Source organism: Oryctolagus cuniculus, chromosome 7 (assembly GCF_051225735.1).
Source record: "Oryctolagus cuniculus isolate XC-2025 breed Fujian yellow rabbit chromosome 7, ASM5122573v1, whole genome shotgun sequence".
NCBI classification, from domain to species: domain Eukaryota; kingdom Metazoa; phylum Chordata; class Mammalia; order Lagomorpha; family Leporidae; genus Oryctolagus; species Oryctolagus cuniculus.
The window spans coordinates 135,832,912-135,854,711 of record NC_142873.1 but is presented as its reverse complement, the minus strand read 5'-3'; the positions used below and the strand labels follow the sequence as shown (position 1 = coordinate 135,854,711).

Genomic DNA, 21,800 nt, shown 5'->3' with positions numbered 1-21,800 from the left:
TGGCTGCTTGATTGTGGAGCTTCCTGGTGATTGGACGTTACGGCGCCGTCCTAAGTCGGCGACTTCTCATTCGCCAGCCGGTGGCAGTTGAGTTTGAATTGATGGCGGTTAGCTACAGAGCCACTCCTCCCCTGCCGGAGCGGCGCAGCTTTTCTTAGTCCTTGTTTCGCGACCCTCAGGTATTGGTCTCGCGTCTTTTTTAGGCCCAGACCCCCTAGGAGGGGACCCCTTTCTCCCTTCTCCGCCCCCTACACCTCTTCCGCTGCTCCCTGTGGCTCGGCGCCCCCGCGCCCTGCGGCCTCCGCCGAAGCGCCATGGCTCCTAGGAAGGGCAGCAGTCGGGTGGCCAAGACCAACTCGCTGCGGAGCCGGAAGCTCGCCTCCTTTCTGAAGGACTTCGACCGCGAGGGTAAGGGGCAGAGCCCGGGCGGTCGCGGGATGCTGGCGCTGGCGGGGCGCGGGCAGCGGGGACCCGGCACTGTGGGTGACCCGCGTCCCGCCCGTCTGTGCCCCGTCGCAGTGCAAGTGCGGATGAAGCAGATCGAGTCCGACAGGCAGAACCTCCTCAAGGAGGTGGACAACCTGTACAACATCGAGGTGCTCCGGCTCCCCAAGGCGCTGCGCGAGATGAACTGGCTCGACTACTTCGGTAAGAGCCGCCCCGCTCTGCCCAGGCCCCGGCCTGCACCCCGGCCGTGGGGGCGGCGAGGCCCTCGGAAGGCACCTGTCGGAACGCTGGCCACTCGGGGAGAGCCGCGGGCCCACTGCGGCCTCCCACTCCCGATGTCCTCTCCCTGGCCGGGGCACTTCCCCGGTCGTCTCGGCCCCCGGGGTACACGGACTGTAGGCAGGCCCTTCTGCTGGGTTGCCTGATTCTCTCTGCTTTCCTTCATCTTAATGAGCACGGTGGCTGGCCTCCTTCCTGGGTGCAAATGCACGTTCTGCTCGCATAACAGACATTGAGCTTCCCCCTTTATCAAGCCGTGGGTTTGCTCATTGCTCAAACGCGGAGCTTACTCAGTCATAAGGCTAGATGCTGAAGACATTGGCCTTGGGAGCTGGCAGGCTGATGGAGAGTTAAAATCACAGGTACTGCAAAAGAGAGAACAGAGTGGCAGCCAATAAGCCTATTTATATTGTGCTGTCTGGGTCAGACGGGCTTTGTGCCAAGTGTTTTATGTGATATTAACTAACTTTATCCTCATCACAAGGTAATTATCCACGTCCCTATTTTAGAAATGACAAGATCAAGGCACACAGAGATTGGCTACCTGGCTCAAAGCCTCATAACCTGGTTGCTGGCCGAGTCTGAACGCAGGCATTGTGGTTCCAAAGCCAGCGAGCTTAACTGTCAGACGGCCTGCTGTGGAAGGCGTAGCAGGAGGAGCTAACCTAACTTTTTATTCTACGTCTAAATCTCTTGACTCTTTCCATTCAACGCACATTTCCTTCAGTTCTACTGGATACCAGCTTTTTGCCAGCGCCTGTGAGTATTTTCTCTGGAATTCACCGCAAAGCAGGGTAGGAAGAGGCTGAGCACCAAAGCCCTGTCTGGCAACCTGCTATGGCAGAAAAACCAGCAGAGTTTTAGTCATGTTCGCGCTGTCTTGAAGGATGAATTAGAAGGTGCAGAGGAGAATTTCAGGCAGAGGAAATCCCAAGTATCGGGCCACCAAGCCATGTGACAGCGGCGCCTTTGGAAAGTAAGAATGGACCACGAGAGAGGGGACTGAAGCTTAGAGAGAGATTAGACTGGAAGTTGACGTTATGAACGCTGGGCCAAGGGCTCGACCTGGTCCCGTTTCAGAAAGATAATGCTAGTATGAGGGAAGATCACTTATCATTAAAGTCTGATAGTAACCAAATAAAATGTTCTTTTTAAAGCCCTCGGAGGAAACAGACAGGCCCTGGAAGAGGCAGCGACAGTAAGTGACCTGTCTTATTTTTCTTTTTTAAAGATTTATGGCCGGCGCCGTGGCTCACTAGGCTAATCCTCTGCCTTGCGGCGCCGGCACACCAGGTTCTAGTCCCGGTTGGGGCGCCGGATTCTGTCCCAGTTGCCCCTCTTCCAGGCCAGCTCTCTGCTGTGGCCAGGGAGTGCAGTGGAGGATGGCCCAAGTGCTTGGGCCCTGCACCCCATGGGAGACCAGGAGAAGCACCTGGCTCCTGCCATCGTATCAGTGCGGTGCACCAGCTGCAGCGCGCCAGCCGCGGCAGCCATTGGAGGGTGAACCAACGGCAAAGGAAGACCTTTCTCTCTGTCTCTCTCTCTCACTGTCCACTCTGCCTGTCAAAAAAAAAATAAATAAATAAATAAAAAGATTTATTTATTTATTTGAAAGTCAGTTACACAGAGAGAGGAGAGGCAGAGAGAGAGAAAAGTCTTCCATCCGATGGTTCACTCCCCAGGTGGCCGCAACAGCTGGAGCTGCGCTGATCCAAAGGCAGGAACTTCTTCCAGGTCTCCCACGTGGGTGTAGGGGCCTAAGGACTTGGGCCATCTTCTACTGCTTTCCCAGGTCATAGCAGAGAGCTGGATCGGAAGAGGAGCAGCCAGGACTAGAACCGGTGCCCGTATGGGATGCTGGCACTGCAGGCCAGGGCGTTAACCCACTGCGGCACAGCACCGGCCCCGACCTGTCTTATTTTTGAGCTGTTTGTTGTTCCTAACTAATCCAATCTTGGAAACTCCAAATGCTGGGTGCCCTCCGTGGGAGAGCTTCTGTAAAGGGTGCTGTCTGGTCATGTCAGCTGAAAAGTGATAGTTAGGCAGAGGAGAGGAGGGGAAGCTCGAATAGCTCTGAGCCCTGAAAAGGACGCAGGTCTGCTTTGGGCAGGTTTCTTGCAGCCCTGAGTCCTGTCGAGCTCCCGTGCTACTCAGCTGTGAGCGGGTCTGCTGATGACGGGGCGGCTTCCTCATGTCAGAGCAGCAGTGCTCATGCCCGAGACTCCTGGGTATTCCCCAGCTGCCCCAGCATCTCCCAGGGCGGAAAGCCGTAGGTGGAGAAGCAAAGTCAAGTCTGGATCTGAAGTCTCTACGGTAGTAGCCATCAGGCCCAAGTAGCTATTAAAATTAACAAAATTAAGAATTCATTTTTGGTATGGGCATTGTATACAGCAGGTTAAGCCAGCACTCAGGACACGAGCATACCATATCTCAGTGCCAGTTCAAATCTTGGCTTCTCTGCTTCCAGTCCAGCTTCCTGCTAATACCCCTGGGAAGACAGCAAATGATTGCCCAAATGCATGATAGACCTGGATGGAGTTCTGGGATTCTGGCTTCAGCGTGGCCCAGCCCCAGCTTTTGTAGGCATTTGAGGAGTGAACCAGTGGATGGAAGATCTCTCTTTGTCTCTGCCTCTCTCTTTGCACTCTGCCTTTCAAATAAGTCCTTAACAACAACAACAAAAGATAATTAAAAAAAATTTATTGCCTCAGATACACTAGCCACACTGTTCGATAGCTTCCCATGTTAGTGGCTGCCATCATGTTGGACAGCACAGAAGAAAAGCATTTCTCCCCTTGCAGAAAATTGTATCAGACAAAGTTAGGCGCTAGTCCATAAGTAGACTTCACCGGGTCCCTGGCCACACAGAAATCATGTGCACAGTTTGTGTGCATGCACACATCTGTGCATCTCCCCGGGGAGGAGGTTTGTTGTAGCCTTCATCAGCTTCACAAAATGAACCCACAAGATCTGCGTTTGTTGGTAAGTTGATGAGGATCACTTGGAATCCGAGGGTTGGAAAAATCTGACTAGAGAAGGATCCACAGTAGCTCGGACTAGCAGCTCTCTCCACCAGCTCTAGGATTAAAGACATTAAGAGTCAGTGGTAAGGCCGGCGCCGGGGCTCACTAGGCTAATCCTCCACCTTGTGGCGCCGGCACACCGGGTTCTAGTCCTGGTCGGGGCGCCGGATTCTGTCCTGGCTGCCCCTCTTCCAGGCCAGCTCTCTGCTGTGGCCAGGGAGTGCAGTGGAGGATGGCCCAAGTGCTTGGGCCCTGCACCCCATGGGAGACCAGGAGAAGCACCTGGCTCCTGCCTTCGAACCAGCGCGGTGCGCCAGCCACGGCGCGCTGGCCACGGCGGCCATTGGAGGGTGAACCAACGGCAAAGGAAGACCTTTCTCTCTGTCTCTCTCTCTCTCACTGTCCACTCTGCCTGTCAAAAAAAAAAGAGTCAGTGGTGGAAGTAGGGAAAAAGTTGCTAGGTTTGGGGTATGAATATTTTAGGAGAGGGGTGGGGATAACTAAAATATAAAATCAAGAACTAGTAAAGCATTCTAAGTGCTTGCTTCCGCTGTCTTTGTGATGTGTCCCCATGACCCACTTGACTCAACCCCCATGCACCTTCAGATCTAATGTTTCAAAGAATCATATCTGAGACGAGTTGTGCTCATTAGATAATGCGTCTCCCTCTGTTTTAATCAGACAGTAGAGAACTGAAAGAACTTCTGATGTTAATGTGAGATGTCAAGTGTTGTCGGGCCAAGTCGAGAGGATTCTATTCTTCGTGAATGGGATTTAAAACCCGAGAAAGGAGTGTGCAGTGGCAAGTTGGCACTCTGGACATCTGCATCCTGTCCCAGAGTGCCCAATTCAGGTTCAGGCTTCTCTGCTTCCCATCCAGCTTCCAACTAGTGTGCACCCTCAGAGGCAGCAGGGGATGGATCAAGTAGACACATGTGGGGGACCCAAACTGGACTCCAGGGCCCTGGCGTCAGTCTGGCCCAGCCCTGGTTGTTGTGGGCATTTGGGGAGTGAACCAGCAGATGGAAGATCGATCTCTCTCTCTCTGCCGTTCAAATAAAATGGGGATGAAAAAGCACAAATGCTCCAATTGGAAAGTGTACCAGAGGCTTTATTTGGAGGTCTCATAGGCTCAGCATATAATCACACTTACAGTTAGGGGTTATTAAGTGAAAACATGCAGAGCAGAATCTGCAAAGGGAAAAAACCCACTGGGCAAAGTCCAGAGGGAATCGGGTGCAAGTTTCCAGAAGTCCATGCCTAGCGGAATCACAAGGAAATGCTCAGTTTAACACGTGTGAAGTGTGAAGTGTTGTCTAACAGAAGATTTCATTAGAAACCCAGTGCCTGGAGTTGTTACCGGGGGCTGGACAGGTAGGCGTGCTCTACTGAGCACATAACAAAATTCCAGACTTCCAGAAGGAAAGCAGGTGCTCAGCATAAGCCTTTTTTTTTTTTTTTTTTTTTTAAGATTTATTTATTTATTTGAGAGGCAGAGTGAGTTAGAGACAGAGAGAGGGGGAGACAGAGAGGTCTTCCATCTGCTGGTTCACTCCCCAAATGGCCACAACAGCCAGAGCTGGGACGATCCAAAGCCAGTAGGCAGGAGCTTCTTCTGGGTCTCCCATGTGGGTGCAGGGGCCCAAGCACTTTGGACATCTGCTGCCTTCCCAGGCACATTAGCAGGGAGCTGGATCAGAAGAGGAGCAGCCAGGACACAAACTGGTGCCCATATGGGATGCTGATGCCATAAGCAGAAGCTTATCCTACCACACCACAGCACTAGCCCCCAGCATAAACCAGATTATTGGCAGAAATTTTAGGAACAGTGAAGCATTTTTAATTAAGGAATGGTGGGAAACCTCTCAAAATCCATGTTGCCAGATGCCAGTGTTGCCATAGGCCTTTTTACGTATGTCAGCTTGGGCCTGCTGTGTTAACACACTGCACAGGAGGTGATCCATAGCTTGCCATCAGTGATTGCAAGTTTCTAGAGTTGGCAGAAAGTGGATAGGGATGTCACCACTTTCCGTTTCAGCAACCATTGCAGATATCACTAATCTACTCAGCTTTGTTTACTTGCTAAGCCCAGACAGCCTCCAAATCCTTCTCTGAGCAACCCATATGTTATAGGTAGTCACGACCTAGAAGAGTGGCTGGAACCGCCCACCTTTTTTAATTTATTTGAAAGGCAGAGAATTGGCCTCCCAGCCACTGGTTCACTCCCCAAATGGCTCAATGGCAGGGCCTGGGCTAGCCCAGGGCCAGGAGCCTGGAACTCCATCTGGGTGGCAGGGACCCAAGCAGTTGGACCATCTTCCGCTGCTTTCCCAGGTGCATTAGCAGGGAGCTGGATCAGAAGCAGAGCAGCCAGGATTTGAACCAGCACTCTGATATGGGATGCTAGTGTTGCACACGGTAGCTTGCACTGCTCCACAATGCCAGTCCTTTTTGAAGGATCTAGGAGCATCAGAAAACCTTATTGAGGGGCTGGCACTGTGGTATAGCAGGTAAAGCCACTGCCTGCAGTGCCGGCATCCCACATGGGCACCAGTTCGTGTTCTGGCTGCTTCACTTCCAATCCAGCTCTCTGCTATGGCCTGGGAATGCAGAAGAAGATGGCCCAAGTCCTTGGGTCCCTGCACCCACACAGGAGACCTGGGGGAAGCTCCTGGCTCCTGCCTTTGGATCGGCTCAGCTCCAGCCTTGCAGCCATCTAGGGAGTGAACCAGCGGATGGAAGACCTCCCTGTCTGTCTCTCTGCATCTGCCTCTCTGTTAACTCTGCCTTTCAAATCAATCAATGTGGGGAGCAACTCGGACTAGACTAAGTTACTGGAATTAAGACTTATTCTATGCATCTGCTCTCCCACAATATGGTGCTGGGAGAGGAGAAAACAGCTTCTACACAGCTGCCTCCAGTTCAACCAATAAACAGCAGGACCTGCTCCTGATTGGAGGAGAGCAACGTACTCGGCGTGTGGGTAGCAGAGTTGGGATTGGTGGAAGAGGACTATAAAGGAGGAGAGAGACAACATGCACCAGGAACATCTAAGGGGAACATCTGAGGGAACACCTGTGCAGCCCCCGAGAGAGCCGGCCGGCAGTGTGCCGCTCCCCTGCGGAAGTGGGGAAAGTGGCTAGGGGGAACCGCCCTTCCACGGAGGTGGAAGGGACGGTAGCCAACCCGGGAAGAACCAGCAGCAAACCCGGGGAGGGCCGAGCAGACAAAAGAACAGCGCAGGGTCCTGTGTCGTTCCTCCACGAAGAGGGGGAGCGACAAATCAATACAATTTTTTAAAAAGATTTATTTATTTGAAAGACAGTTACAGAGAGAGGTAGAGCCAGAGAAAGAGGTCTTCCATCCACTGGTTCACTCCCCAGATGGCCGCAATGACCAGAGCTGAGCCGATCCAAAGTCAGGAGCCAGGAGCGTCTCCCAGGTCTCCCACAAGTAGGTGCAAGAACCAAGGACTTGGGCCATCCTCTACTGCTTTCCCAGGCCATAGCAGAGAGCTGGATGGGAAGTGGAGCAGCTGGGACTTGAACCGGTGCCCATATGGGATGCCAGCACTGCAGGCGGCAGCTTTACCTGCTACACCACAGCGCTGATCCCTCACCTAGTATGTTTTGAAACTGTTTTTCATCTTTAAATATTGTTCCTCATATTTGATGGAATAAGTTTGGTGCTTTCTGACTGTGTTTGTCACAGGCTGATGTGGATATCACGGAAATAAACAAACTAACAGCAGAAGCTATTCAGACTCCCCTGAAATCTGCCAGATGTGAGTACTTGTCAGAACCCCTGCTGAATGGAGAGGGCCGTGCTCTGGGGGGCTTGCTGGGCTGCTCAGGCTGGGCTCCATTGGTGGGGCTCTTCTCTGATGTCTGGTTCTGAATCTTATCAATCCAAAAACTTTCTACTTTGGCCCCCGTATTCCATTTGTTCGTTGTGTGCAAGATAGATACTAACCAAACTCATAAGACCACTGTGGAGCTAAAGGGAAAATTAAAGGGAAGTAAAAGCCATGCTGGAAATCAAACATTGATACCTGCTTGCTTTTCTGTGGTTAAACTAAAGTTGAGAGATAGTCTAAGTGGGGCAGTACCAGCTAAGACACCCCCTGATCTGATCAGCAGGGGTGAGGGAATGAGGAGTTTCCTATGGGTGTAATTCCACGTTACAGTTCAGTGAAATGGCCTCAGATACATCACGCACTCAGCAACGCTGACTTACAGGACAAGGCACACGGGAAGCCTGTTTGTTACCAGTGGACGTGGAGCTGGGTCGGGAGGAACTGTAACATGGACTCAGTACTGCTATCATCAGGTTTGATGGCTCCACGGATCCAGCTTTTGTGAGGCCAGACCTGATCTGTGGGGGCTGCCCCCCAGGGCACCTCCTCCACAGGGCAGGGCCAGAGACCCTGTCCACTTCCTGTTCAACTGCCCTTCATCAGGATGCCTTGTAGAGTGCAGAAATCATGATGCAGGTTTCACTCTGCTAGGGTCGTGTTCCAGGCCTGCCTCCCCGAGGTTATGACCGAATTAGGTGTAAACGTTCTAGAGTTCTCTGTCACATATTTACAATCTGTTAGGTCACTTTGGGTCATCACTACATTTAAGTAATATCAGTTTCTCCTCCGATTTCACTCTGTGGAATGGAACACACCAGGACCAAGCCAACAGTTAGTTAGATTGGACTTTGACTACTTGATAGGCTATTAAAAAATAGAGGGAGGTATGTTGGGGCACGGTGGGTTAAGACACCTGAATCCTGTATCAGAGTGCCAGTTTGAGTCCCTGCTACTCCACTGCTGATCCAGCATTCCTGCTGGTGCTCCAGGTGGAAGATGGTTCAAGTACTTTGGTTCCTGCCACCCATTTGGCAGGACACACAGATGGAGTTCTGGGCTCCTGGCTTTAGCCTGGCCCATTTCTAGTTGTTAGGGGCATTTGAGGGGTGAATCAGCAGATGAAAGATCTCTTTCTCTGTCTCTCCCTCCCTCCCTCTGTCACTCTGCCTTTTAAATAAATAAATAAATCTTTGGGGGGAAAAACAGACTTAGATTCTAATTTGGTATGTCAGAACTGCAGCTGACAAAGGAAACTCATAGTCATTTAGTCCAACCTTCCTACCGATGACTGACGTATGAATTTTTTCTGTGGAGTCCCTGTTCAGGAGGGTCTGGCTCTGTGCCTTCCATGTCCAGCAGCTGTGGTGACTGGGAAGCACCTCCGAAATTTGAACCAAGGTTTCCTCATGCCATCCACACCTTGGTGCTGGCTCTGCTCTCTCAGATCCTCCTGAACTGCCTTCCACGTGACAGACCTTTAAATATTAAAAATTGGTACTGTTGCCTCTAGAATCTTCCATCTTGAGCATGCCTTGTACTCCTTTTCCTCCTAAGATGAGAACTGTAACAATAACTTTATAACTAACTGTATGTAAAATAAATCATGCTTATTATAATCTATGTCTGTTGCTGTCCAAAGGGCTTTACATTCATTCATCCCACAAATACTTAATAAATACTTCATGGAACAATTCTGGGACTACAGTAGCAGGAATAAAAATAAAAGAAACACTCCGTTCTTGTGGAGCACACGTTCCAGCCCTCATACTATCCCTGTAAGTGACTGCTCCCTGTCATAGATGCGGAAACTGAGGCAGCCTGGTTAGGGCCAGGCTTCAAGCTCAAGTTTGTCTCAATCAGAATGCTGGGCTGTCCCTCCACAGTGTCATGTGGGGTTTCTTACCCCTCTGATTGGTTTCCTTTGTTTTTCACACTTGCTGTTTTTGAAAGCAGTGGGCCTCTTTCTGTTGAGTCTATTTCTTGACTGCAGTCTAAGATCATGTAAGTTTTACTCCTTCTAAGAAATATGAATGCATGAGAGTCTATTCCCATCAGAAATTTCACTGTTACAACTTCCTTTATAGCACGAAAGGCAATACAGATGGAAGAAATGATAGTGGAAGAAGAGGGAGAAGAAGAAAGTAAACATAAGGACCCTCAAACCGCAAGAGTAAGTAGGCATCCGGGCTGAGGGCTGGGGGCTGGGAGCTGGCAGGAGACAGGCGAACACGAAAACACAGGGAATACGGTGTCTCTCCCAGAGCTCACAGTTTACAAAAGAAGATTCTGCTTTAAATGGCCAAGTGATCATTGGCATGTGTGCAAAGCATGTAAAACAGAGGAGGAAGCTGGCACGGGTTCCCTACCCCTTTGGGACACAGCCAGGCCTTCTGAGCTGAGTGAGATTCCGCTAACTGGAGAAGAAAGGGGAGAGGATTCCAGGAGGAGCAAAGCAAGTGTCCTCTGATGAAGGGCAGTTGGATGTGGCTGGGGTGTAAGCCTGAGGGTAACACGGACGGAGCAGGGGCCAGGTGGGGAACGGCTGTGTGGACCTCGTCCTGACGGGCGGGTCCCGGAAGTGCCATCAGATCAGTGTTTCAGAACAGCACTCAGGACAAATGGGAAGGGGGAGAACAGGACAAGGGAATCTGTCTGGAGGCTGCTCCTTCTTGAACTGAGGCACGGACACTACAGAGAGAAGGGGCGGTTCCATACAGAAGGGGTGTGATTGGCAGAGCAAAGGAGGAGCCAAGACGACAAGACAGTTCTAGCCCAGGAGACTGCTGACTTGTGCAGCTGGGGCCCTGGAGGCAGAGTGTGCTGGCAGCAGGCGTCAGGCGTTTGACATGCTGGATGTTGGGTACTTTCCCAGGAATTTCAGGGAGAAGCAGGAGATTGAGAGACACACCCCAGATCTGCAGGCGCTCGTCCCAGGATGGGAGTGGGAAAGGTTCTACAGCAGGCAGGGAGGGAGGGAGGCAGCAGGTGGACAGTAGGGGAAGGAGACTGCTGAGGACTAGCTGGAGAGACAGGAGGAAGGAGGGGTCTTAGAAGACCAGGGCAGCCGCGTCAGGTGCCTCCCAGCTCTCAGGAAGGTTCCGTGCATTGAGCACCTGGGACGCCCTGGGCGGCCTTCACGGCAGTACTGCATGCAAGGCAGGGGGTCGTCTGGCTGCAGTGCAGTCCGTTCAGAAGAGATTTACCTTCAGTGCTGGCCAAGATTCCCTGCTCTGGAGGCCCAGACAGCTTAGGCCCTTACTTGATCATGATGTTCTGAATGTGTTAAGCCACTGATTTCTATGAGATGGACCTTCCTTAAGTCAGTATTAATTACTTTTTCTAGCTCTGGTCCTCCCCCCACCCCTTTTTTTTAAACCCTCCTTAGTGTCCCTTTTCTGGATTTTCTGTACACTTAGTTTCGTTTGGTTGTAACTACAGGTCAAAAGGTGTCCTCCCTCCAAGAAGAGAACCCAATCCATACAAGGAAAAGGCAAAAGCAAAAGGTAAGGGGTTTCCAAGTTGAGGTGTGTGGTTTGGGTTTCACTGGAGAGCCGTGTTCATCATGACAGAAATGGAGGCGGGAAGGTGGTAGCAACCATTGAAGGTCCGGAGCTCAAACATGGAATCCTGAAGGTCCCAGCTGGGGGCCTCTGGAAGTGGTCTAACCCAGTGCTGTCTCCAGTTCTAACAGACAGGGAGAGCGTGCTGAAGAGTGTGGCAAGAACTGCCCACTCACTGTGCTTCGTTGCCTGGGAGTCAGTGTCTGTGCAGAGCTATGCCCCAGCCAGTCACAAAGTGGCTGTCACCTGCCAGTTCATTTCTTGAATGTTCTTGCTGTGTGAAGAATCCCCATGGACTTGAGTTGATTGTGGTGTGGTGTACTGGGAGCCATTTGAAGCAGAGGGAAAAGAGCTTAGGAAAGTAGACATTGGGATGGTATGTCTGTGTGGGAGTAAATACCTCATTTCTCCCTCAGCAGAGGTAGCAGGACATTAACCAGCACCTTGTAAGAGGACAAGAATTCCAACAGGAGGAGCCTTCATTTGTGTGTGTGTGTGTGTATGTGTGTGTAAAGATTTATTTATTTGAAAGAGTGACAGAGAAAGAGATCTTCATCTATTGGTTCACTCCCCAAATGGCTACAACAGCCATGGCTGAGCCAGGCCAAAGCCAGGAGCCCAGAACTTCATCTGGATTTCCCACATGGGTGGCAAGGACCCAAACACTTGTGCCATCATCTACTGCCTCCCAGGTCTATTAACAGGAAACTGAATCTGTAGCAGAGGCGGGACGCAGTTCCAGGAACTCTGATACGGGCTGCAGGCATCCCAAGTCTTACCTGTCCACAGCACAGTGCCTGCCCTGAACCTTTGTATTGTTATGAGATGTCTCCTTTCTTGCAGTTGGTTAGCTTAATTGAGAAGTCAGATTCTGGAGGCAGACTGTTCCGGTGCAGTCCTGGGTCCACTCAAACTGTAAACTCCATATGCCTGAGTTTCTGTATCTGTAAAGGGAGATAACAGTGCTTCCCCTCTCAGGTAGTTAGAAGGCTCACGTGAGTTGATGCAGTGTCTAACAGTCAGTACTTGCCACATGTGACATGCTGCTGCTGTCCTGAGACCTGAGGGTTGGACAATACCTAACAGCTGTTTCTTACCTGTAGGTCAAGCCATAGTCATATTGTGACCCCAGCTATGAGCCGATTGGAGTTGTCCATGGTCAAACCAACTCCAGGCCTGACACCCAGGTTTGACTCAAGGTGAGTGTCAAGAACAGAGCTTGGGTTCTGGTGAGAGCACAGCAGTGAACAGTATTCAGAGGGAAGGAGCGTTTTAGAAGATATGCCTGGTCCTGCCTGGGAAGCCTTCTAGCCTTCTCAGAGGACAGGAGCCATCTGGGCTTCCTGGTGTTTGCCTCTCTCCTGAATCACCTGTTTTCAGCAAAAAAATTATTCTTTGTCCAGTGAGAGGGAGGAGAACTAAGGGAAAACTTCCCTCCTACCTTTCAGAGGCCAAATTAAAAAGGTTTTTACAGCCTTGTTTATGCCTTCCACAGGGGCTAGTGTTTTGTTTTCATTGTTTAAGATGGATTGATCTGAAAGGCAGAGCATGAGAGAAAGATGTCTTCCATCTTCTGGTTACTCTCTAAATGGCTGCAACAACCAGGACTGCACCAGCCCAAAGCCAGGAGCCAGGAACTCTATCTAGATCTCCCACATGGGCGCAGGGGCCCAAGCCCTCAGGCCATCCTCCACTGCCTTCCCAGGTGCATTTGCAGGGAGCTGGATCAGAAGCAGAACAGCCTGGATTCAAACTTGCACTTGGATGTGGGAAGCCAGTGTCACAAGTGGAAGCTTAACAGGCTGCACCACAGCACAGGCCCTCCCCAGGGGCTAGCTGACTAAATAGGAACTGCCGATTAGCCCATCAAAGCGGCTGGATGTGTGTGTGCTGGTACTGAAAGAGTTGACGGCTCAGAGCATCCCCAGGCAGCTTGCTGAACGGTGGGTCCTGTGTGAGCCCACTGGCTTTATGTACACGGGAAGTTCTGGAGGATAGATAGGGAGCTAGGAGTGGTTGCCTCTGGGGAGTGGAGCAAGAATGGGTTCTCTCTTGGTAGGGAGAGTGAGGAAGAGTCCCTTTGTACTATAAAATTCCCATTTTACTATCTTTTTCACATGGACATGTAGCAAAAGACATTTTGGTGAAAACAGGCTGCAGCGTTTGAACTGTCTGGAGAAAGCTGGCGTGCGGATTAGTATAATGTAATCCCTCAGTCTTCCCGAGACCCTCGGAAGCTCCCTGTGATGGAGGTGCTCAGCCACCGTGGGAAGCACATTATCCAGTTTATTTCTGGCTCTGTGGATGGATGGATGACTGGCAGCCCATGTGGAGCTGCGGGCCTAAAATTTACACAGAGAAGAGTTGACTTTTGTTAGATGTATGTTTGGTAATTACACCCTCCTTTCTCCAGCTGTGTTTAGTCATTACTGCTTTAAAAAAAAATGTTTTCCCTAAATTTAGAACTCGCCTTCTTAGAAACATGTGATTTTGAAAACTTCAGCTTGAGACCAGATGGGGGTTGGAAGGGCTCCCTGTGCCTGGTGTCATTCAATCTGCCAGGCTGACTTCACAGACTTTCCCACTCTGCAGAGTCTTCAAGACCCCAGGCCTGCGCACTCCAGCAGCCAGAGAGCAGATCTACAACATCTCTGTGAATGGCAGCCCCCTGGCCGACAGCAAAGAGATCTCCCTCACTGTGCCCGTGGGCGGCGGCGCGGTACAGTATTTCTTGGGAAGCCAGGCCGCGGTGTGCTGCTTCGTGGAGCGCCTGCCTTCCCTGGGCCCTCACTCACTTCTCTCATCAGGGGTCTGCTAGTTATGTGGGTCCTGAGCTCCACACTCCTGCAGGACTCAGAACCTGGTTTTCTTTCCCAAGTCAGGGGCCCAGGCTGGGAGGATCCCTGACCATCGCTGGCTTCTGTTTGCCCACCTGACTGTAGCAAGCCTGAGGGCCATGGCTCTTGTCATTGCAAAGCAGTTCAGGAGTCAGATGGGTTGGCAAGCATAGTATCTGTAGTAGCTGCACTAACGGGGATTTGTTTTTGTTTTTAAGACTCATTTATTTGATGGGCAGAGTGACAGAGAGAGACAGAGATAGATCTTTCATGCGTTGGTTCACTCCTCAAATGACTGCAATAGCCATTCTGGGCAAGGCTAAAGGCAGGAGTCTTGAACTCCAGCTGGGTCTCTCACGTGGGTGGTAGGGGTCCAAGCACTTGGGCCATCTTCGCTGCTTTCCCAGGTGCATTAGCAGGGAGCTGGATCAGAAGCAGAGCAGCCAGGACTTGAAGTGGCGCTCCAGTGTGGGGTGTCAGTGCCGCAGGCAGCAGCTTAACCCACTGTGCCACAGCGCCAGCCCCAGCTCACGGGGCTGCTGAAGCTCAAGGCCACTGCTGAGGAGTGCACTTCGTCTAGAAAGGCCACTGCTCCATCTCAGCCACTCCCTGCCAGCAAGTGCAGGATGTCACAGAGACGCCGGGGCACACCACGGGGATGCTGGGTGAGGTCCCTGCCCTGAGGGACCTGCCAGTGTAACCCATTCTCCTCCCTTACAGAGCGTGCGGTTATTGGCCAGTGACTTGCAGAGGGTCGACATTGCACAGCTGGACCCAGAGGCCTTGGGAAACATTAAGAAGCTCTCTGTAAGTCTCAAGTTCATCTCCACACGTAGTATGTCTCCAGTAGCTTTCTAGGGGCAGCTCTCCCTGGGGTCGGGGCTAATACTTAGAATCCTGCTGCCTTCTTTGCCTCAAGGGGTTTTTCAACTGTGACCCTGCTGACACTGCAGCAGTTCTGTCCAGGTGAGGCTGAGTTTGGTGCCTGCCCTTGGCATTTCTCCAGCACACCTTTGCCGCCTCTGTGCGTGTGACTTTTTCCGCAGGGAACTTGGTTCTACTCCCTCAACAGTGATTTGCACCTGGCTTTGGGGAACCACACCTCCAGCTCTAACTCTGTCACTCTTTGGAGAACCACACCTCCAGCTCTAACTCTATCACTCCAGTGTCCAGCACTGTTTGGCTTGCTGTCTGGACATAAGTTCTCAAGAGAGGATTGAATTGACTCAGCTTGACTCAGATAAACATCCCAGGTCCAGTCAGCTATGGTCTTGGGAGGCAAATGGGAGTGCTTAGAACATGCATGACTGCCACAGGCCCACCCTTCTGTGGGGTCTGCGAGGGGTACGTCCACGGAGGGGGACAAGGGCAGAGCTGGCTTCCCAAACCCCAGCCCGGTGCCAAGGTCCCACGCATACCCAGCTGCCCAGCTCTTGCAGCAGTCATCCTGTAGCCGGGCCCAGGGCATCGCTGTTCCCAGGTGTGCCTTCCTGATCTCATCTGAGCTGTTGCTCTCCTCCTTTGTGCAGGCGAGAAGCTGAGTTGCAGAAAGGCCCATTCATGTGTGGCACAAACAGAGAAGAGGGGCTGAGACTCACTCAGACCGAGTGGCTTTTAGCCCGAGTGCCAAGTGCTTGTGTTTGAAGTGACCCATCTGCTTTGCTTTTAGAGCCGTCTCGCCCAAATCTGCAGCAGCATCCGGACCCACAAATGAGAAGGCGGCAGAGCCGGACCGGGCGTAGCGCGACCACTGCGGCAGGACTCGGAGGTCTCCCCTCTTCCTCCCCCTCCCGTGGGGGCACTGCGTGGGCCCGCAGCACCTCTCACGTCCTGTGCCCAGTCGTTCTTTTCAGGATGACTTGTGGAACAGTTTTTGTGTTTATCCTGTTTATCGAAGACCAAAAATTGGCTTGGAGGCAGCTTCCATGTCTTGCACGTCTACCTCTCCAGTTAGTTGGAACGTGGACAAAGGGACTGTAGACTTAGCATCTAGGCTAAATCTACATGTGTGACTGGCCGCAGAGTAACTGTCCCTAAGCTCTCTGAGGCCCAGTGGTCGCTGCAGGGTGGATGGACTCTGCAGAAAGCACTTCTCTCGTAGGGGGCTCCTGGGGGTGGGGGGCACGTGTGACTTGTGTGGTGGCCTTGTTCCGCATGTTTAGTCTGTGCCCTGGACACAGGTGAATTCTGCCCCAAACTGTCCTGGGCTGGGTTCCCAGGATTTGGGAGCCAGGGTTCTCCCACAGGCTTGGAAGCACAGTTTCCCCTGGGAATGGTTTCTGTTATTTTAGGACATGATCAATCTAGTGATGCAGCCCTGTGCAAGTCGAATCGTTTTTAAGTTGCTTGTTCTCCTTTTCCTGAGACTTCTGTACACACTGTTTTCCTGAGTGATGGTATCTTGATGGTTTTAATCAGAGCTTCTGAAAGGTACCTGCTTTCAATAAATTCTGGTTTGGTTTTTTTAATCACTCATCAGCCTGCCTGCCATCTTGCAGCTGTGCTACCTGGACTGGAGTGAGAGTCTGGGGACAGCTGCTGTCCTCAGGAGCTGAGGCAGCATCTCTTATATCTGAACGGGGACTCACGCCAAGTTCCAGTAACCTCAGCCCCTAAGCCGGTCTCCCAGCACCTCCATCCTGGGGGCTAGAAATGTACACACAGGACAGAAACCAGGACACCACAGTTAACCTGTACAGCGAGGTCTCGGCGGCCAGGAACAAAGCAGGGGCAGGCGTCAGCGATCCTGCTTCTCACTTCCCAGAGTCCCAGGGGCCCTGGCAGAAACTACCTATGTTGAGAACACTCAGCACGGACCTCAAGTGGCAGAGGGCTCTGCCTGAAAGACATCCTGGAGCTGGGACTCAGCCAGGTTGCTGAATACAGTTTGGAGCCCTTCTGGTCAGCCAGCATTTGGAGGAAAGGTTACTGCCTGCAAAGCAGCAGTCCCGCCTACAAGTCCCCACACCTGAGGCTTCTACCTGTCCCTCCATTCTTAAGGGGCAGCTTTAAGAAGAGCCTGACATTGAGGAAACACTTAGAACCCAACCAGCTGCGCCCAGATCCAGGTTCACCCTGGCTCACTCAACTCACAGCTCTGCCCAAGTCAAGCCAGCTCGAGGAAGTGTGTGGTATGCAGCAGGCGCCTACCAGACACTCCTGGGACTGAGACCAGGCACTTCATTCCACAGGAGGGGCTGATCTGGAAGGTAAAGTTTCCATTCCAGGATTTTTAGAAATGGGCTGAATGCTGTCAGGGCTGGAATGTCACAAAGGAAACTCCAGTCTTACTGTCAGCCCACAGATTTAGTCTCCCCCTCACTGTTTAGGTTGGGTTCGGATTTTTTTGGTGGTGGTGATTTTTACTTTCAGATTTACTAACAATGTCAAAACTGGGAGACTGCACAAACCCTGACTGCTAAAAATGAGATTGGCAGCTCAGGCCCCGGTCAGCTGGGGCTGAGTAGCAGCTTTTGTTGGCTTCAGAGTCCTCTTCCGGTTCAAAGCAGTCGCTGTGAGATCTCTTCTCTTCTTGATGTTACCTGGCTCACCCCTGTGGGCCATTCAGTCTGTGCCGTCCACTGCGGGCGTGAAGTAAATCAAAGCAGTGGGAGGGAGGATGGGAGTCGAGTCCTCTGTCCCCAGGGCCCCTGAGAGTTTCAAGGAACCCCACATCTCACATTCAGAGGAACATGGTAAGCACCCTTCTCAGCTAGAGTTCTGATCCCATTTGGCCCAGTGAGTTAGTGCTCAGGTGGTTCCAAGCAGAGGGAAAGAAAGCCATGCTATTGATTGCCACACCTCCTTCCAATCCTCTGCGCCGACTTCCCATGGCCTGAACCATGCGGCCTGTGAATGGGGCAGCCCAGGCCTGGGAGAGAAGCACTAGTACTAGCCAGCAACCAAGAAAGGCAGGGCTCCAGCAGAGAGAGAGAGAGAGAGAGTGTGTGTGTGTGTGTGTACATCTGCTGCAGCCACAGGCACTCCTCAGCTCAGCCCTCTGCCCTGGTCGTCATCTTAGCCCACTCTTTCTCCAGCATTCCCCATGATTCCCAACTCCAACCCCAAACCTCCCATCTGGCTTTGCTCCCCCCGCAATTACGGTCATTGTTATGGATTGAACTTCATATGTGGGAATTCTAAGCCCCTGTAAATCAGAATGTGACTGTGTTTGGAGAGCTGATTAAGCTTAAATGAGCTTGTTAGGGTGGGCCAGCCGGAGACCATCCGATGTGACTGCTGGACCTAATGAAAGGGGAGATGCAGACAGACTCAGGGAAGAGGACGTGAAGACATTGAGAGAAGACAGCACCTGCAAGCCACGCCTGGGGAGGCCCTTCCCTCCCAGCCCTGGGAAGCAGCCAGGCCTGCCAACACCCTGATCCTGGACTATGAGATGGTTCCTGCTTGTTACACCGACCCTAGCAGACTAACACTGTCATGGACAGCGTCCACCTGCTCTGCTCCATCCTCTAACCACCTGGTTCGTCAGAACTGAACATCAAAGCAAGCTCCTGTTGGGGCTGTGACGCCTGACTCCTTTCTGGCTTCTCCCACAGCTGCTCTCCTTTAGCCAGGTGCCTTCGGACGTAGTGCTGGAGTGTCTCCAGGGCTCCCTCTCGCCCTCGAGCTGCCGGGGTGACCTGCTTCCCACCGGTGTGCCCAGGGCTCCAGGTTCCATACCCAGCTGTCTCTACCTCCACTGTGGGGAGCAACTCGGACTAGACTAAGTTACTGGAATTAAGACTTATTCTATGCATCTGCTCTCCCACAATATGGCGCTGGGAGAGAAGAAAACAGCTTCTACACAGCTGCCTCCAGTTCAGCCAATAAACTGTAGGACTTGCTCCTGATTGGAGAGCAGCGTACTCGGCGTGTGGGCAGCCGAGTTGGGATTGGTGGAGGAGGACTATAAAGGAGGAGAGAGACGGCATGCACCAGGAACATCTAAGAGGAATATCTAAGGGGAACACCTAAGGGGAACACCTGTGCAGCCCCCGAGAGAGCCGGCCGGTGGTGTGCCGCTCCCCTGCGGAAGTGGGGAATGTGGCAGGGGGAACCGCCCTTCCACGGAGGTGGAAGGGACAGTAGCCAACCCGGGAAGAACCAGCAGCAAACCTGGGGAGGGCCGAGCAGACCAAAGAACAGCGCAGGGTCCTGTGTCGTTCCTCCACGAAGAGGGGGAGCGACATAATGGTGCCGTGACTCGGATATGAAGCCTAGGCAGGGTTTTGTGTCGTTCCTCCACGAAGACAGGGAGCGACACTCCACATCCCACAGCGTCTCAAATGTGTGTCCCAACCCCAGCCTGTAGCTTCCTGCGCCCGCCCCTGTGTATTGTCGGCTCTGGATGAGAGGGTGCCTACATCCTCCCACACAAGTCACTCGAGAATAAAGCAGCTGTCACCCCAGAGGCAGCACGTCACAGACAAGTTTTTATTACTTTGTCCTGGACATAGAACCCAAGAAATATAAAAACATCTCTAGGATTAGTCCAAGGAACCATCCCCCCACCAGTGGTCCCCTCCCTCACTGGGTGGACTCAGATGGGGGTGGTGGGGTGGGGGGTGCAGGCCACCTCCCTCTGTCCAGTGAACAAGTTCCATATAAAAATAGATCTATAGAGGGCTCGCCGAGAGCCATCACCCTGCATCTCGCCAGCGCCTGTGCGGGCTGAGGCCTGGGGCCCTTCAGGATGCTGGGACCTCGCTCCTCGGTGGAGGGGAGATCTACCCTGGACGCCGAAGTCCTGCCTACACAGCCAGGGCCCCTCCATGCGACAGCTGGAGGCCTTTGACCCTAAGAGAACGACTGACATTGCCGGAGATGGGAGGGAGGCTCTGTCCACCCAAGACAGGACACAGGCCCCTCTGTCCCCCTGGATGCTGGACCAGGCTCCCAGGAGTGGGTGGGCAAGGCAGGGCCTGCAGGACACCTGGCAGGAGCCCCCCCGCACCCCCCCCCAATCCTGTCAAAGGTGAATCAATAGCTTGGTCTGTCCTGGTACCCTCAAAGTCACTGAGCTGGGGGCAGGGGAGGGGTGGCAAAGGCACTGCTGAGTCACCGGCCCCTCCCCAGGGATGCGCTGCCCCTTCCAGCCCCTGGCACGGCATCTGCTGAAAACTCCACCACCCAGGGAGAGAACCTACTCACCTCCCACCTCAGCTAAGCCTGTCTGTTCACCCCTCCCCCAACACGCAACTGACTAGAGGGCGCCCCGTGTTACCCCCTGGTCCTGAGCTCATCTCCCCGCCTAGTCTGGGCCTCCCAGGGCACGCCCTCTGCCTCCCACACCTCCTTCCTCCACCCTTCAACTCCTCCCCAGCCCACCCCACACCACTGCCCGCACAGCCAGACTGCAGCAGGTATCTGTCAGAGTGAGCCAGGCCCTGTCCAGACCCAGCAGCCTTCCTACGACCCCCCCACAGCCCTGGTCTCATGGTCACCACTGCTGCCAGGGGCCGCCTGGATAAAGAGCTCTGGAGTCGGCCACAGAAGCCAGAGGGAGGAGGTGCCCTGTGGGAGGATAGCCGTGCCCAGGTGTGGAGCTGGTCACCTCCAAGGTGATCCCTGGACTGCCTCTGGGAAGACCGTTGGTGCCACTGGGCAAGACTGGGACTCTGCCCAGAGCCAGCCTTGTCCCCGGATTGGGTTCTGCCTCCAGCTCTGGCCAGCTCTGGGCCTCAGTTTCCCCATCTGTACAGTGGGGGTTAGTTCATCCTATTAGAGACGGAAGACCCATCTCTGAGAAACCTCTCTCCATCCCCAGGCTGGACAGCAGAGCTCTTGGGTCCTCAGGAAGAAGCTATGTCCCTTTACACTCTTCCCCCACATCTGGGCCACTGAGTTCATAAAATGAATGCAAATGGGGGGCCCTCATGGGGCCCCAGGGGAGCACCAGGACCTTGCACGGCCCAGACAGGCCCCTGGCCCTTACTCTGAACTGTCAGCCCAAGGGAAGGGAAGCAGTCAGCTCCTGAGTCTCAGGCCCTTGGGGTCCAGCCCCGGAGCTCAGTGCCACCTTTGCCCTCCTGGGCCTTGGGCCAGTGTCCAGACAGGCCCCAGCCAAGGCACAGGGAGCTAAAGACGCTGCCCCTGTGGCCCAGCCTCCCTCGCCTGGGATGCTAGGCAGCTGTGGTCGCTGCCAGGTCAGATGAAAGCCCCTTGGTGGCCCATGCTGTTGGACTGGCCAGTGTGTCTAGAAAAGGGGCAGGTCCCAGACCCCAGCAGGTGGGAAAGACAGAGGGCACAGGGCAGGGGGCAGCTTAACCTCGGCCACCTTCCCTCCATCCCTGCCCCTGGATTGCCTCTGCTGTCAGCTCCCAAGTCCTCCCCAGGGTCCTGAACCTCTTTGCCAGGGGCACCAAGTCAGCCAAGATGTCCAGAGTGGAAATGAAAGGAGCAGCCAGTGAAATGCGGGGATGCCGTGGCTCCAAATCAGCTCTGGGCCCAAGAGGAGGGGGAGCGCTCACTCCCACCCAGGCAGAGTGCAGCGCCAGGTCCCTGGGGCAGGGCTGGGGGTCTGCACTCCCACAGGGGCCCGCTCACACCTGCACCCCCTGGCCCTGCAGCTGCAGGACTCGGGCCCGCAGGGCGCTGATCCCGCTGAGGAGGGCCTCTCGATGTTCTGCCGAAGAGATGCCCAGGCTCGTCAGGTCCCTGGAACGAGGGCTGCTCAGGCCCAGCCGGCTCGCCCCAGCCCCTGCTCCTCCCGCACGGCCCTCTGCTCTCCCTCCCCTTCTCTGGACCCAGACCCAGGCCAGGCAGCAGAGGCAGAGCCCCTGGACTCCCCAAGCCC

The 21,800-nt window shown here is 53.4% G+C and overlaps 2 protein-coding genes across 5 annotated transcripts in view; one reads left to right on the top strand and one right to left on the bottom strand.

Moving 5' to 3' along the window:
• Positions 1-60: 60 nt before the first annotated feature.
• On the top strand, positions 61-16,470 carry CDCA8 (cell division cycle associated 8). Its single transcript, XM_002720647.6, has 10 exons — positions 61-408; positions 520-648; positions 1,884-1,924; positions 7,461-7,533; positions 9,690-9,775; positions 11,044-11,108; positions 12,269-12,364; positions 13,758-13,884; positions 14,723-14,809; positions 15,672-16,470. Exons 1-10 carry the CDS (start codon positions 315-317, stop codon positions 15,714-15,716), a joined length of 843 nt encoding a protein of 280 aa, XP_002720693.1. The 5' UTR covers positions 61-314; the 3' UTR covers positions 15,717-16,470.
• The window catches only part of EPHA10 (EPH receptor A10), a 48,866-nt gene continuing 42,925 nt past the window's right edge, over positions 15,860-21,800 (bottom strand). For all 4 annotated transcript variants that reach the window (XM_051832034.3, XM_089299114.1, XM_051832033.3 and 1 more), the window contains one exon: positions 15,860-21,661. In XM_051832034.3, the coding sequence (XP_051687994.1) occupies positions 21,547-21,661 (115 nt within the window). In that variant the 3' untranslated portion in view covers positions 15,860-21,546. The remainder of the gene's footprint in view (positions 21,662-21,800) is intronic.

What these genes read in the sequence shown, in the direction of transcription:
- CDCA8 (XM_002720647.6), top strand. Translation starts at nt 315, where the DNA reads ATGGCTCCTAGGAAGGGCAGCAGTCGGGTGGCCAAGACCAACTCGCTG. An exon ending in AGGACCCTCAAACCGCAAGA is followed by an intron (nt 9,776 to 11,043) that starts GTAAGTAGGCAT and finishes TTGTAACTACAG; the next exon opens with GTCAAAAGGTGTCCTCCCTC. An exon ending in GGAAAAGGCAAAAGCAAAAG is followed by an intron (nt 11,109 to 12,268) that starts GTAAGGGGTTTC and finishes TCTTACCTGTAG; the next exon opens with GTCAAGCCATAGTCATATTG.